Source organism: Garra rufa, chromosome 25 (assembly GCF_049309525.1).
Source record: "Garra rufa chromosome 25, GarRuf1.0, whole genome shotgun sequence".
NCBI classification, from domain to species: Eukaryota; Metazoa; Chordata; class Actinopteri; order Cypriniformes; family Cyprinidae; genus Garra; species Garra rufa.
This window is the reverse complement of record NC_133385.1, coordinates 13106235-13122821: the sequence shown is the minus strand read 5'-3', so window position 1 is coordinate 13122821 and position 16587 is coordinate 13106235. Positions and strand designations below refer to the sequence as shown.

Here is a 16587-nt window from a genome sequence, read left to right as displayed (position 1 = left end):
CAAACGATATTTGCTATCACCCTACACCTTCCCTACACCTAAACCTAGCCCTCACAGGAGATTGTGCATATCTTTACATTCTCAAAAAAACGTATTCTGTATGATTTATAAGCCTTTTGAAAAGTGGGGACATGGGCAATGTCCTCATAAGTCACCCTCTCCTTGTAATACCTATGTCATACCCATGTTATTACACCAATTTGTGTCCTGATATGTCACAAAAACAAACACACACACACACACACACACACACACACACACACACACACACACACACACACATATATATAAATATATATGTTTATTTTATTTTTAATTATGTCTTATTTTTAATCTATTTACATTTATGTACACACAGTAGTAGTAAAAAGTGTTAATATATAGACATATTAAAATTCTTCAGCCATAGCATGAAAATAATTAATTGTATTGATATAGGCCATTTTTAATATTGGCGTATCCCTAGTAAGAACCAGTGACATTTGGCATCAAAGCTGGTGCAATACATCTTAATGCATTATTTGATTATACATGACCGCATGTTTGATTATACGTGACCGCAAATGATTTGAGAGCTGTGAAATGAGAAAATTAGTTTCAATGTATTGGAAAAAACAGCATGAACATTCTGCCTGACTTCTCCTGTCTTTCTGACTAGAAGGAAAATAAAAATGGCAGAAATGTAATATTTAAATACACTACTCCTTTAAAAATGCACTCTTTCCCAAACATCTGAGGCAGAGATCAACACCTGAGAACATTTTCTTAGATAAACATGAACAGGTCGTACAGATCCCAGCTTTAATTGTTCACTTTCACTCCCTGAAGCAACCTTTGACATGTTCTGAGCACTAGATAGTAACACCAGCAGTCAGGCTCAAAATAAACTCATAATATATGCACATCTACCTGCAGAAAACATATTGCAGCTGCTGCAATAATTGCATTTAAAGACACCTCATTAGTTTCCCAGGTGGGGCAGCTGGAATTAAATCTGGAAATGAAACAACACTTCTTAAAGGTACAGCATGCTGGAAAATAGACGTTGAGGATATAGTAGTGACAAGAAAGGAGAAAATCTCCTTCATGGACTCTTTGAGAAGCAGGTGACATCAACAGCTTGGTCTCTAAGGACAATATCAACTGAAGAAACTGTCCGTGTTTCCAGGCCTGCTGCACGGTATGTCTGTTTCCGACATTTTTTTTTCCCTCTCAATGGACGGATGCACATAATTGCATGGAGTGACAGGGTGAAAGACACGCAGATGAGAGATAGAGGAGGAGAAAGAGACATCAAGCAAAAATATGCTGACATCGCAGAAGCATTTGGCCGCTGATGGGATGCTGGTGAAGTTTGTTGATGGACCCGTGAACTTCAAATCACTCTTTTTTTTGTCCTCTGTGCATCGCTACACAGTTTCAGTGCAGGAGACGACGTGATATCTCATTTTGCAAATGAATAACCAGGTAAATATTTTACGTTAACACTTATTTCTCTTTGATTTCCCTCATTCCTTCATTTTTGGCAGAAAAGTTTGGAAGGAAGTTTTGACGTGGAGTTTTATACATATTTTGGACAATGATGGGCGCCATTACTTTTGAGGATGTAAAATGGTTGTACTCGGTAAGCTAGTGCCGCTACCTGTTGCTATTTTTACCACAACGCAACTCAGAAAATAAAATGTGACCACAGCTAGTAAAAGAGCTTACATGTGGCAATGGATATAAGCGTAGACTTATACCATGGATTTTTCCCTACAAGGAGTCTAAATGCCTCTGATATCGAGTGAAATCCACACTAAGAAACTCATTCAGTGGCTGTGGCGTGTTTACAACTTGCCAGGATGGCATCTAGCGTTTCTTGTTTCTGCCATTTGTAAGCTCTTTCTGTCACGTTGAATAACAGGGGAGGTCTGGGTCCAAAAGCAGGGTAAGTTGGTTTTAATGAAAATGAAAACAAACTAAACAAACAAAAAGGCCAACACGGCACAAACTAAGAACTAGAACACAAAATAAACAAAATCCAGAACACAATCGAAAGCCAGGGAATCAGGAACACAAAAGTACATAACCGACACAAGACAATGCAGAACTGAATCAGAATGAGCAGTGGAGATACTTATAGTCCTAATGGTGAACAGATGTGGGTGATTAGTGCTGATGACAAGGACAGGTGGACAATCAAGGAAGTGCAGTGTAGGACAGTGACCTCAGGTGGCTGAGGGAAAATCCACAGCCCCGATCATGACACTTTCAGTAGCTGTGGTCTACTAAAAGCCTCAAAGGCATCAGGGCTCAAGTGGAGAGAACAAAGATGCAGGTCTTTAGAAAGTTTTATTCGTTCACAGGCATCTTCCCATTCTTTTCTCCAATGTAAGCAGTGAAGGCTTACATTGCTTCGCTTGTTGCCCTTCGACTAAAAATTACAACCAAAAGCCAAACAATGTTGCTTTGTATCAGTATTTTATTTTCTGAGTTGGGTATTCTGAGTTGTGTTGTGGTAAAAATAGCAACAGGTAACTCACAGAGTGCAAACCCCTAGTCCAAAATATGTATAAAATGACATGGATTTTTTAAATAACATAAATCTTTCATGGGTTTTCTACTACATACTTCAGTAAGAAACATTATTCATGTTATATTAAGCCATACAAGTCTTAATACTTGGGGTTTTCTTTAAAGAAAACATTTCGATTTTTCAAAAATGAATTATATTTTTGCATTTTCTTAAGAAAAAGTGAATGCTGTTTGCTCGTGCAAATGCCTCAATTTGTGTGTTGTGAGTGGTTCACATCCATTCATATGCAGTTGTTATAGTGTTATTAACGTTGTTAAATGATTGCTAGTATCGTGATTGCGTATCAGAAAAACCATCCCCCAGTTGTCTTGCTCTTTTAGTCTGATTTTTGCTCAAATCTGAAATATGTTGTATCTGTACACTTGTGTTCTTGCTTAAAGAGTAAGTATCCTAATATTGTGTTGGAGTCCCCTACAACAGGTTTAAATGCCTCTAAGGTCAGAAAACTTAATTTCTCAGAATATACATTTATACATAGAGTCATTTGTCAATGGTTTCAAAATGTTTCATTTTCGTTTTGATGTCTGTAAACTCCTCCCTTCCATATGCCTACTGTGCTCTGATTGGTCAGCTGGCCAAGCATGTTGTGATTGGTACAGAGAGGAGTACTTGAGCAAGTTAGCAAGCGCTATCATCTGTGTTGCCAAGACTGTGGTTGTTTTTGATGTCGCAGGTTGAAGCGATCCCAATAACATATTTAGCCCCAGGAATGCAAATTTACCAGGGGAACCCCATCAAAGAGCGTGTATTTTACACCCCAGAATTAGTTTTTTTTTTTTTAAACGGGGAAACCCCCTTAAAATGAGATTGGGCTCGTTTTGAGTAGCAATTAGGTGGGTTTTGTTGTAAAAACCTGGCAACCCTCCAATCCTTTCTTAAAATAATGACATAAAACATTTTGATTAACAGTTGTGCCCACAGCTAAAGTTTAGCTGCTAAACAGTAAACACTTAAAAAAAAAACAATAATGGTGGATACGTTACCCGAGTGCTAATGGGACTAACTGTTTATAAACCAAAATATGTCTACATTCTTTATTATTAAACAAAGTAATTAGAACAACAACAGTCTACATTCATCGACACATTCTTAGGAAATAGTGGGTTCACAGCGAATTATCAGAACTATTTTAGTAAGACAGTAATATTGTGGTTTACCTGGAAATCTAAAGCTGCACTAGATATACATCACACATATTTTGAGCATTTAATTGAACATGTACACATAACGTATCGATCGTACTTACAGGTTGTGGTTCGGAGACACTTGTCAGTCCAAATAAAGAAGATTAGAAGCCAAAGAAGATTAGAGAAGCAGTCCTCGGTACAATGACGATCACACAACAAAAGGTTCAAATTTTATTTGCTGTGGTATCGTGAAAAAAATACATTTTAACCACTGATTCTTCACATCGTCATCTTTCTCCAATGAAAACAAAACAAACTTGCTTTCACAGCGCAGAACTCAGTGTCTTCTCGACATGATGTAAACACACCAACTAGCGGAAATGTTTGTAGGCGGACTAGTCACACTGTTTGTATTTCGCTGGCAGGTGGGGATCATGATAACATTGTGACGTATATCGGTAACAGGCAGAAGATTCGAAAATATGACAACTTGTAAAAGCGATTCTAAGTCGACTCTTTCTTTTGAGAAACAAAATCTTTATGTATAATGCACTATTTAGGTTAGCAACTTTGCAGACTGTTTACATTAACAGGATAGCTATGTTACAAACTGCAAAAAATATATATTTTTGAAAACCCATATGACCTGCTCTTTAATGTTTGTTTAAGGTCTTAGGTGGCATGATGAAGAAACCACTCATCATAGTTGCTCAAGCATGCTGGGCTCGGTCAAGGACACTTGTTGACCATATATCCTGTTTGGGAACACATGATGGATAGCATGTGCAAGGATCGGTGATTTATATCACACTGTCTAGACATACAAGACACTATCGAACAACATAGAGCACATGTCTACATCTGATACAGCAGGATATTAAGAAGAAATCATTTCTGCTCTGAGAAGGACTCTTTGAATTGTAGCAGGGATGAAAAGAAAGCCAAATCCACCTCTTATTCGATATCCAATAGGTCAAAGCCCCGGAATGGCACGGAATTATTTGAACCACTGTGTAAACATGGTGACTCTCGAGCCAGACGATGAGAACAGCTTCCACGGTCCGCAAAATGGGGCATCTGTGATCATTTCTGACAGCTCTGACGGCTAATTGGGAATTGCACATCTGACATCCATGGGACATGATGGCAAGCACAGCTTGCTCTTTTGATGTTCAAAATCCTGACCCCAGTTGTCCTTCCAAGTGAGGAAAGTGTCCAGCAGTCAAGCTGGGCGGCTGAGACGTTGACCTCTGGTGTCTGTCCTCATCACCCCGATGAACTGCTTTCCTTCAGTCTGTTTCGTTCAGTTCTTGTCCGAGCTGGAGGCAGCCAAGCCTTGGATGAAGATATACTGTACAGTGCTGTAGAAGAAGTAAGCATACCCCATAGAAGGAGCAATTGAATTGTATGTGTTAATAGATAAAAATCAATATAATTAAACAAATTAAACACAATTCACAATTTGCAATAGTTAGTTTAATCCTCATGTTGTGTTCTGGTCATTTTGACCTGGAAAGGGTTGTCATTTTTTTTTTTTGGAAGATGCTAGTCTGACTTTGATTACACGTGGTGTTACACATTTGTGTACTTTTTAAGGATTAATTTTACTCACCTTGTTACACTGGACACGGTTTTCTTTCAGTTAGCACACGTTTTGTATTTCTTTTTGATCTGAGCTCAATTTTTGAGTGAACATTCCCCAAATTACCCTAAAATAATGTTTTGTTTTTTACTCAAAAACTGAGGTGCATGCGCTCATATCAATGAGGCCTACGGCCAATAGGTTCCAGAAAGAAATGCAAAACCTGTGCTTATTTGAAAGAGATTAAGTTGACAAAAACATTGAATCGAAGATTTGGTCATAATATACTGCAGCATAATAAGAGATTTGCAAACAATTTTTAAAAGGCTGGGTATTTTTAACTAGGAACACCAATTAGGTAAAGGATTTACAATATTGCACAAGGACTAAATGAAAAGAAACTGTGTTTTGAGAAACTTCAATCCTATATTTAGAATCAGGTGCAACAATTAGAAAATTCTAACATACTGTAGCAACTGTGAGGCAAGGTGGTGGGAATTTTATGTTTTAGTTTTTTTTTGCTGTTAATGCCAAAGAGGTCTTGAGGAGAATGTACAAATGTTGAAGCTGAACTGTAAGTAGACCTTTTGACATGATGATGACCCAAAAAACATGCAATCGAGTCTTTGAAGTATAGCTAATAAGAACGAAACGGAGGGCTTTGTAATGGCCAAGTCAAAATCCAGATCTCAATGTCAGAAGTGGGTCGTCAAAACAATAATTTATGTAGTTTAAGGCTAACATTGCCACTAGTCAATGTAGGAGCAAGATACTGTACACTGAATAAATATAAAAATTGCTATTAATTACTCACAAACAGTTAACCCTTCACAAGCAGCTTGATTGATCTGACCACTGATAATGCTGAATCCTGAATGTTTGAGGAAAAGACCCCAGGATTTTTCTCCATATAATGGATTTTAATGGTGCCCAACAGGTTGAAGGTCCAAATTGCAGTTTCAATGCAAATTCAAAGGCTCTACAAATTTGTCTTTTTAAAGAAAATAACGAATCGTTTAGCTAGATAAGACCCTTATTCCTCGGCTATGATCGTATAGAGCACTTTGAAGCTGCATTGAAACTGCAATCAACCCATTGACCCCCACTGAAGGCCACTACAGTGAGAAAAAAAATAATTGATCCCCAGCTGATTTTGTACATTTGCCCACGGACAAAGAAATGATCAGTCTATAATTTTACTGGTAGGTTTATTTAAACAGTTAGAAACAGAATATTAAAAACACAATTCAAAAAACACATTTAGACTTAGTGCTTGGTGGCAAAACCCTTGTTGGCAATCACAGAGGTCAGACATTTCTTGTAGTTGGCCACCAGGTTTGTACACATCTCAGGAGGGATTTTATCACACTCTCCTTACTGATCCTCTACAAGTCATTATAGTTTTGAGGCTGATGTTTGGCAACTCAAACCTTCAGCTCCCTCCACGGATTTTCTATGGGATTATGGTGTGGAGGCTGGCTAGGCCACTTCGGGACCTTAATGTGCTCCTTCTTGAGCCACTCCTTTGTTGCCTTGGCCGTGTGTTTTGGGTCATTGTCATGCTGGAATACCCATCCACGACCCATTTTCAATGCTCTGTTTGAGGGAAGGAAGTTCTCACCCAAGATTTGAGGGTATATGGCCCTGTCCATTGTCCCTTTGATGGGGTGCAGTTAAACAGTCCCCTTAGCAGAAAAACACCCCCAAAGCATAATGTTTCCACCTCCATGTTTGATGGTGGGGATGGTGTTCTTGGGGTCATAGGCAGCATTCCTCCTCCTCCAAACACGGCGAGTTAAGTTGATGCCAAAGAGCTTGATTTTGGTCTCATCTGATCACAACACTTTTACCCAGTTCTCCTCTGAATCATTCAGACGGGCCTGTACAAGTGCTTTCTTGAGCAGGGGAACCTTGCAGACCCTTTTAGTCCTTCACGGCATAATGTGTTACCAATTGTTTTCTTGGTGACTATGGTCCCAGCTGCCTTGAAATCATTGAAAAGATCCTCCCGTGTTGTTCTGAGCTGATTCCTCACCGTTCTCATGATCATTAAAACTCCACAAGGTGAGATCTTGCCTGAAGCCCCAGACTGAGGAAGATTGACAGTTATTTTGTGTTTCTTCCATTTGCGAATAATCGCACCAACTGTTGTCACCTTCTTACCAAGCTGCTTGGTGATGGTCTTGTAGCCCATTCCAGCCTTATGTAGGTCTGCAATCTTGTCCCTGACATCCTTGGACAGCTCTTTGGTTGTGGCCATGGTGGAGAGTTTGGAATCTGATTGCTTCTGTAGACAGGTGTTTTTTTATACAGGTAACAAGCTGAGATTAGGAGCATTTAAGGGAGTATCACCCAGTGGCGCCTCCAAGGGGGGGCCAGGGGGGGCCGCGGCCACCCCTAAAATGACACTGGCCATCCCATTGGCCCCCCCAACCAGCAAGAGTGGAGTTTTTTAGAATAATAATTTTATTTTATAAATTAACACGGACATTGACAAAACACAATATTAGAAATAAATATAATAAACTTCTATGATGTGTAATGTAGAATACGCTCTCAACCCCTCCACCTCTTGAGTTGCGGCGACTTCAAGCACTCTCACAAGCGCAGCAGCAACGCGAAGCATGCATAAATAGTTCAGTTTTGTATGCAATGACAAAGAGATTTTATTATATTTCGTTTCGTTATTATTTTAAGTTAATTTAGAAAAGTGTTTGGAGCATTTGTTTGTTCGTTAAATGTTAGTTTTTGGTTTTCAAAACGACCAGCGAGTCGAACATAGCCTATGTTTGATTTAGCCTTCTCAAATAATCACGACTTGTCTGAAATAAAATCTCTGGATATTAAACTGTTCAATCATATTATATATGTTAGTTTAAACATTTGACCTATATAATTGTACGCTGTTAGACCCATATCCAATTGTTTGTGCATGCGGAAAGTGAAAGCTAATTTTGGGCTTACAGGACTTGGAGGTGCAGCGCGATCACTTGCACTGGAAACAATTTAAAATACGTCATAATTTTTGCTCATAAAGGTAAGAGTAATAAATTATTCGGACCTGTAAAGCTGAGGTCTACGTTTATTTGTGTGCACTCACAATATCAACAAAACTTTGTGACTTTATAAAAAATGAAAACATAGAAGACCACGTTCAGTGGGAGGGGAGGGGTTCGCGATGGGCTCCCCGTCGCCAAGGGCCCCTGTTACTCTGTTCTACTATTACCCCCTGTCCGACGCCCTTGCATAGAAGATGAGCTTCTGTCGTCTTGGTCTTGAACAGAAGCTTATTACAATAATGAACCGAAACCGAAAGCAATTAAAAATAAAAATGCAATTCTCTCTAAAGACTTGTCCAATGAGGAAATGGCGTGTCAGGATTGTCAGCTTAATTTTTTTTTAAATATTACCTTACAACTTCCCCCGACACATTCATGATAATTACCTCTGCCTGTGCTTTGTGGCAAGCTTTATTGCGTGCGCATGATCGTGCAACTCTTCAAACTGCGCTGAAGGCAAGCTCGATGCTGCCCGTCGGGCTCGGGCTGCACATGTATTAAGCTTGTGTCTATTTTGATGAATATGCTGATTAAACATCTATGCTTTCTTGTTTATTTTTAATCTCATTTGAAATTAATTTGCACTCCAAATAAAGACAAGGTTATTTGCAGTTAAATTGCAGAGCGACTTTTTCTATTTTGCTCTATAAAGAGTAATACTGAAGTTTTGAAGCCTATAACTTTATATGCTACCAGAAATAATGGCAAAAATTATTGTCTTCAATCAGATTTAGGCATGCATTTTTTTGTATTGTATTGTGCCACCCTAACATTTTTACTGGCCCCTTTCGGCCACCCTATGAAAAAATCCTGGAGGCGCCACTGGTATCACCTTCATGTATTAATAGTTTTCGAATAAAATAGCAGTATTAATATGTTGAACCAAATGCTTTTCAACTTTTCATGTGGTGCATTTACTTTTTTGTAGCACAGCATTCATTTTGAAAGATGTTTCCAGAAATTACTGGGGCTTTTTGCAAATTAATTGTGAAAGGCTGACTTTCATCCTGAAGGCTGACTATTTATGCATCAGAAGTGCAAAAGAAGCTAAATTTTCCCTGCTCCGAGCATGACAGGTATATTGTCACCATAATGGTGTAATTACATGTTATTAAAGTGTATTTAATTACATCTAATTTTTACTGTGGAGGATGGACAAATATCTTTTCCCTTTCGAATTACATTTTCTTGTTTTATGTGACAGCTGAATGGAGGAAATGACAATCTGCGTGCCGCAAATAAGTCTCGCAGCTGAGGAGATCGCACATTTGTGCTTCACTCAAACATTCTTGGCACGGCTGCCAGATTTCGAAGCCCTCACATCTGAGCTTTCCCCTTCTCAGCTGGACACATCTGGACATGTGGGAACTCGGGAGATAATCCAGTCGCCCCTGGTGAGCTGGTCCCATGCCACCGTCCGGAGGGGTTTCCTTCCCTCGTGGTGGGAAGCAGCTCTTGCTTTAATGATGTGGTTTTAGAGAGCGGGCCATGAAAACTCTCAGGCACGTCAGAGGACTTCTGTGTGTAATTGAAAAGCTCTTCAATCTGGTGCAAGAGAGCCCAAATGGGATATTTCTGAAAATAGCCATTGCTGTTTTAATGAGTTTGTTCATTAAAAGTTCAACTTTTTCCTTCGGGAGCTAGACAGTATCATTGGACATCACTGGAAAACTCAGATAAATGGAAATTGTAATCCTATTATTTGCGATCTTCAGAGCTTCAAGCTGCGTTTCTGTTTGTCAAAATGAAGAAATTAGTTGTAGAAATAAATAGTTTCATTAAAGGAATTGTTTACTCAAAAATGATAGTGTGGTCATCATTTCCTCATTTTGACATTTGTCCAAGACTGTATGATTTGACTATTTCAGTGGCACATAACTTTTTAAAATATGCTCCTCCATATAATTCAAGTGAATTAGGACTTTGGCTGCCAAGCTCAAGAATGTTTAAATAAAGTAAAGTAAAGTAAAATAAAATAAAATTGTTAAATTGGTCTGTACTGCACAAAAATGATTTTATGTCCTGTATTTCTAATCTTCTGAAATCATGCGATTTATGTGAAAAAACATGCCAAATTTAACTTGTTATTTATTAGAAAACATGCTTTTAAATCAAATACAGTATGGCACCAAAAAGAAAAAAAACCAACCTTTTGTTTCACAAAAAAAGAGAAAGAAAAGGCCTAAAATATTACATTGTGAAGCACCAAACAGGAAATAATTATATAAAATCTGAATATATATATATATGGATATTGCAATATATATCAACATATTGTATAACTATATATTCATAATTTACATTTATATATTCAGACTTATTACTATATATTCAGTTTTACTTCTATATTTATTATTTAAATTTAATATTTTTATCTTTATCTTTATATTTCGACCTATAAATAAACATTCAGATTTACTTCTATATATTCACAATTTACTGTAACGTGAATAAAGGGAAGGAAGCAAATGCAGTGATATAAACCAGGTTTATTGAAAGTTACGATGATGATGGCGATGATGATGGTGAAGGTGGTGGTGAAGATCTCCCGGCTGAGTGGCACAAGGGCTAGATGGCTGGTGAGATGAAGTGTGGTGATCCCGTGGTGTAGGCGTGAATCCAGTGCAGATGAAACAACGACAATCCAGACGAAGACAATCCACACGGCGAAGACAAACCCAAACGTACATCCAACGACCCAAACGAACTGTCTGACAGGGAAGAAGAGATTCGGGTGAGTATAAATAGCCGGGGGGAAATGAGTGACACCTGGTGCGGGACTGATCAGCAGCTGCGCTGAATGAGCATGACGCACAACTAGGCATGGGCCGGTATAAGATTCTGACGGTATGATAACCTTGGATAAAAATATCACGGTTTCACGGTATCACGGTATTGTAATTACTGCTCTAGAATGTTACATTTAAATGTCTGGGTAAAAAAACAACAAACAACCCTTTTTTTTTTTTTCAACTGAACACAGTATATTTTATTTTAGGAAACATATAGAACATTTTGTAACATCAGGCAAAATGATTAAAATAAATAATTGAATCTTCTTAATTAAATTAAATTGCAGTCACTTGTGTGAGCCTAAACCTGCAGCTCAACAATAATCAACAAATAAACAAATAACATTTTCAAAAACAAATCCTTCTAAGTGGAAAAAATGCAATCACTAATCAAAACAAAAACATGACCATTTGTCACAGTTCCAAAAATAAATAAAGTAATTTTAGCAGCTCAACAATTTTTGTAGACATGCTCACTTTTTACACATTCTTTATTCAGTCCAAGTTAAGATGCAGGAATGTGAGCATGTTCACCTTTCCTGGATTAAGTTTGGACCGGTGAGGTACGAGGATATGTCCGCTACAACTGAACACCCTTTCTGAGGGCACACTGGTGGCTGGGATGCAGAGAAATTTTCTTGCTACCTTGCCAAGTAGAGGTAACTCTTCAGCATGAATTTTCCACCATGCCAGTGGGTCAGTATCAGAGGACGTGGGAGGCTGAGACATATACAATTTAACCTGCGCTATCACTCTTTCTTTTAATGGGACATCTCCTTCTTTGACTGTTTCTTGTTTTGCTGATGTAATTTTTTTGAGCAAGCAAGACAGAGATTTGTCTTTCTTCTTTGTAGCAGCAGAAGAGACAGTGGTTGTGGAAGTGCTATTTCCTTGCTCTTGAGCAGTAGTGAAGTCAGGTGGCCGTGATGTCATTTCTTCCAGTTTCACAGCTTCCTCTACAGTGAACATGACAGTCTCATCCTTGTTCTGCGAAAAGTTGCCCTTGAAACGGGGATCAATGAAGCAAGCAATGTCAATCAGCTTACTGACACCCTCAGAGGAGTAACGTTGTTGCAGATCATCCGTCATTACTTTTTTCATTTGTTTTGTTAGGGCATCATCTTCCTGTTTTTCTTCCAGTATGCCAGTAATGTGCTCCATAACAGGCTTCAATGATGACAGGGTGGTCTTTGTTTCAGAAGCCAGTAGATCTGTGAAATCATTTAGAGGCCCCAGAAGTTGGCAGACTATCTCCAAAGTGCGCACATCACTGTCTTTTGGCATTAAATGCCATGAGCTTCTGTCTGCTGCAAGCACTGCACAACAAGCCTGCTGCTGTTCCAGAAATCTTTCAATCATTTTGAAGGTGGACCCCCATCTTGTCACTACATCATGAATGAGTGATTTTTCAGGAATATTCAGGAGTCCCTGATTCTTCTTTAGTTCTCTCTTTCTTCTCCAGCTGCGAGAGAATCCTTGAACAAGATGCCTACATGCTCGAACAGCGGATTCAACTCTTTGAAGTTTTAGCACTTTGACTATAGCCAAATTTAGGTTATGGCCAAAACAGCTGAGCCAAACACAGGGTAAGCCTTGGAATGCTTTTTTCATGTTTGACGCATTGTCTGTTGTGATGCTGGACAAATGGTCCCTTGTGATCCTCCACTCCTGCAGCATGTTTTCAAAAAATTCCAAGATGTTTTCAGCTGTGTGGTCCTCTGGAAAAAAAACAGCTTCGAGGCAGAAGGACTTTAATTCCCAATCTGGAGAGAGGAAATGAACTGTAAAGCTTATGTATGGTTCTCCACTACCACCGCTGCTGGTCCAAACATCTGTAGTAACAGAAAACCACACCCCTTCTGCCACTTGTTTTTGCACATGACCCCTGACTTCTGTGTACATCTTGGGGATTTCATTCTTTGAAAAGAATTTTCTTGTTGGCACTTTGTATAAAGGTGTTGCTGTTTTCATTAGTTTTAAAAAACCAGGCTTCTCCACAATTTGAAAAGGCATCATGTCTTTCGCAATAAAGTATGCCACCGCACTGTTCAGGTCCTTTGCAGCCTTGGATGTGGGTGCATAAGCAAGCTGTTTCTCAAAAGTTTCTTGGATTGTTGGCTGACCTGCAGCTTTTGAGGAGGATGGTCCTTTGCTGCTGAAGCCACAGCTGCTCTACAAAGAAGAAAAACAAAGACTGACATGTTAAATTTAAGCTAAATCTGTAAATAGTCTTTTTTTTCACTTCATCTTTTAATCAGTGTACTTTTAAAAATAATGTCATGTGGTAATTTAGTTATATACTAGATTTAACAAAAACAACTAATTACATTATTTTTTTGTGTAAAAACATAGTACTGCTAAAATATCAAAACAATGCTGTAAAATAAATTTTAAATTTCATTGTTGATGCATATTAACGCAGAGAGTGCGAGTGTACTGCACGCACGCACGCACACACACACGTACGCTCACACACACACTCTCACGCACACACACACATATACACTTGCACGCACGCGCGCACACACACACACACACACACACACACACACACACACACACTCTCACGCACACACATATACACTCGCACACACATATACACTTGCACGCACGCGATCGCGCACACACACACACACACACACACACACACACACATATACACTCGCACACACATACACTCACTCGCACGCACGCACACACACACACACACACACACACACACACACACACACACACAGTCTCATCAGTTCACGAACACTCAAAGACACGTGAGAGCCAGCGAGGAGTTTTTTTTTTTTTTTTAATGGCGTGATTTTGAGAAGATGTTAACGTGGCAGAAGGCTTAAAAGTAAAGACGTGATTTCACCTTAACTTAATTGTACTAATGTTCAATCACAGAAACGTAATGTTAGTACATATGGTCTGCTATTCCCTACTCTGTAAAGTAACGTGCAAGAGGAAATTAGTTGATGTTAGCTTATGTTTATTAGTTAGCCGTGTTATCTGACTCGGTAACTTAGATGTTTGCAAAAGTTAATTTCAAGAAAGCTTTATGTTAACAACTCACCTTGAATTTAGCGAAGAGTGCTGGATGGTGCTCCCGTAGATGAGAAATCATATTTGATGTATTGCCTCCTTTAGCAGCGACTCTTTTTAAACATGATTTGCATGTCGGTTGACCTTCCTCTTCCAAGCCGTGGCCGTCAGATTTTTTGCGGTACCCAAAATATTCCCACACCGCTGACTTTGTCTTTTTTGACGGGGGGAAAAGTTGTGGGGATTCACCTCCTTCGGCCATCCTGAATTTAAATTACTGCTGAGTCACTGAGAGACCGCGGATCACGTGCACAATCACAGACACGCGCCTGCCAGCACTAACCGGTGAGGGAGGGGCTGCATTGTTTTCGCAGCAGGTACGCACACACACAACCTAGTAGCGAGTCCTGCGCGTTCACTTTGACGACACAGAAAATGCACATACCGTAGGAACGGTATAACTTTTTTTGTTTGCGGTATTGGAACCGTGGCTTTTCCAAACCGCGGTAAACCGTGAAACCGGTTATCATCCCATGCCTACGCACAACGTAAACGAACACACAGATCACAAGACATGAGAACACGGCAGATGTGAGAACCGTGACAGTACCCCCTCTCCTAGGAACGTCCCCTGACGTTCCCAGACTCCTGTATCTGTTGATTGAAGTCATCAATAAGAGAGTGATCCAGGATGTCCCTGGCAGGTACCCAACTTCTCTCCTCCGGACCGTAACCTTCCCAGTCCACCAAGTACTGAAATCCGCGTCCCCTCCGCCTAGAGTCCAGAATACGATTGACCGAATAGGTTGGTTCCCCGTCTACGAGTCGCAGCGGTGGGGGAAATGGAGCTGGCGGATTAATGCGTGCGAAAAACACAGGTTTGATTTTGGAAACATGGAACACGGGATGAATTCTCCTGTACACTGGAGGGAGGTTAAGGCGGACTGCCACCGGACTAATGATCTTGGTGACAGAAAACGGGCCAATAAATTTGGGAGCAAGTTTATTCGATACGGATCGGAGAGGAATGTTTTTAGTAGAAAGCCACACTTTAGAACCGACGACGTATACGGGAGGCCTAGACCGGTGGCGATCGGCTTTGGCCTTGGTGCGCGCTCCCACCTGGACTAGAGTCTCGCGGGCTCTAGACCAAGTGCGATGGCACCTCTGGACGAAGGCATGAGCAGAGGGGACCGCGACTTCGGATTCCAGGCTGGGAAAATTTGGTGGCTGGTACCCTATACTACATTCAAATGGGGATAGGCCCGTGGATGACACTGGTAAGGAATTGTGGGCATACTCCACCATAGAAAGCTGTTGGCTCCAGGAGGAAGGTTTTCTAGCGACCATACATCGTAACGCTCTCTCCAAATCTTGGTTGGCTCTCTCAGTTTGTCCATTGCTTTGAGGATGGAACCCTGAAGAGAGACTAACAGTGGCCCCCAGAAGTTTACAAAACTCTCGCCAAAATTTGGACACAAACTGGGATCCTCTGTCGGAGACCACGTCTGTCGGGAGGCCATGTAACCGAAAGACGTGGTCCACGACTGCCAACGCTGTCTCCTTGGCTGAGGGTAATTTGGGCAAGGGAATGAAGTGAACCGCCTTTGAGAATAGATCCACCACGGTCAAAACTACCGTGTTACCCTGGGAGGGTGGGAGGGCGGTAACAAAATCTAGAGCGATGTGGGACCAGGGTCTCAAAGGGATTGGCAGCGGTTGTAGGAGCCCATCTGGGGGTCTGTTAGAAGTCTTACCCATGGCACAAACTGAGCAAGCCAAAACAAAACTGCGAACGTCACGAGCCATGAGTGGCCACCAAAATCGTTGTTTGACCAAATGTATGGTGCGACTAACCCCTGGATGACATGCCACATTGGAACAATGTCCCCACTGGATAACTTCAGACCGTAAACCTTCTGGCACAAACAAACGGTTCAAGGGGCAACCGACCGGAGGCGTTACCCCATGTAAGGCTGTCTTAACCTTCGATTCGACCTCCCAAATGAGGGCAGAAACAATAAGTGTTTCGGGAAAAATACCCTCGGGAGTGGACGGGCGATCGGAGTGGTCAAAAATACGTGACAAAGAATCGGGTTTGACGTTTTTGGAACCCGGGTGGTACGAAAGAGTAAAGTCAAAGCGTCCGAAAAAAAGGGCCCACCAAGCCTGCCGAGATTTTAGTCTTTTAGCAGTTCTAATGTATTCAAGATTCTTGTGATCGGTCCAAACAATAAAAGGTACACCCGACCCTTCCAACCAGTGGCGCCATTCCTCCAATGCTAGTTTGACTGCCAACAGCTCTCTGTTACCAATATCATAATTTGACTCAGCTGGCTGACGCGCAGGGATGCATCTTGTCATCCGTGGGTGAGCGCTGGGACAGCACCGCACCTACCCCCACCTCTGACAC

General features: G+C 40.5%; 1 protein-coding gene across 1 annotated transcript; it reads right to left on the bottom strand.

Annotated features, from left to right (window-relative positions):
* Window positions 1–9663: 9663 nt before the first annotated feature.
* Window positions 9664–14436, bottom strand: LOC141301334 (E3 SUMO-protein ligase ZBED1-like). The gene is made up of 4 exons (XM_073831580.1): window positions 14206–14436; window positions 11673–13310; window positions 10850–11053; window positions 9664–9891 (listed from the first exon to the last, which is right to left on the bottom strand). Exons 1-4 carry the CDS (start codon window positions 14434–14436, stop codon window positions 9664–9666), a joined length of 2301 nt encoding a protein of 766 aa, XP_073687681.1.
* Window positions 14437–16587: the final 2151 nt, after the last annotated feature.

Excerpts from the sequence above, each read along its gene's own strand:
- LOC141301334 (XM_073831580.1), bottom strand. The coding sequence starts at position 14,436 with ATGGCCGAAGGAGGTGAATCCCCACAACTTTTCCCCCCGTCAAAAAAG. Across the intron at positions 11,054-11,672 it reads CCAAACTTAATCCAGGAAAG|TTCGTTTGGGTCGTTGGATG; the intron begins GTGAACATGCTC and ends CCTGTCAGACAG. Across the intron at positions 9,892-10,849 it reads TCATCATCGCCATCATCATC|ATTGAAGAGCTTTTCAATTA; the intron begins GTAACTTTCAAT and ends CTCTTGCACCAG.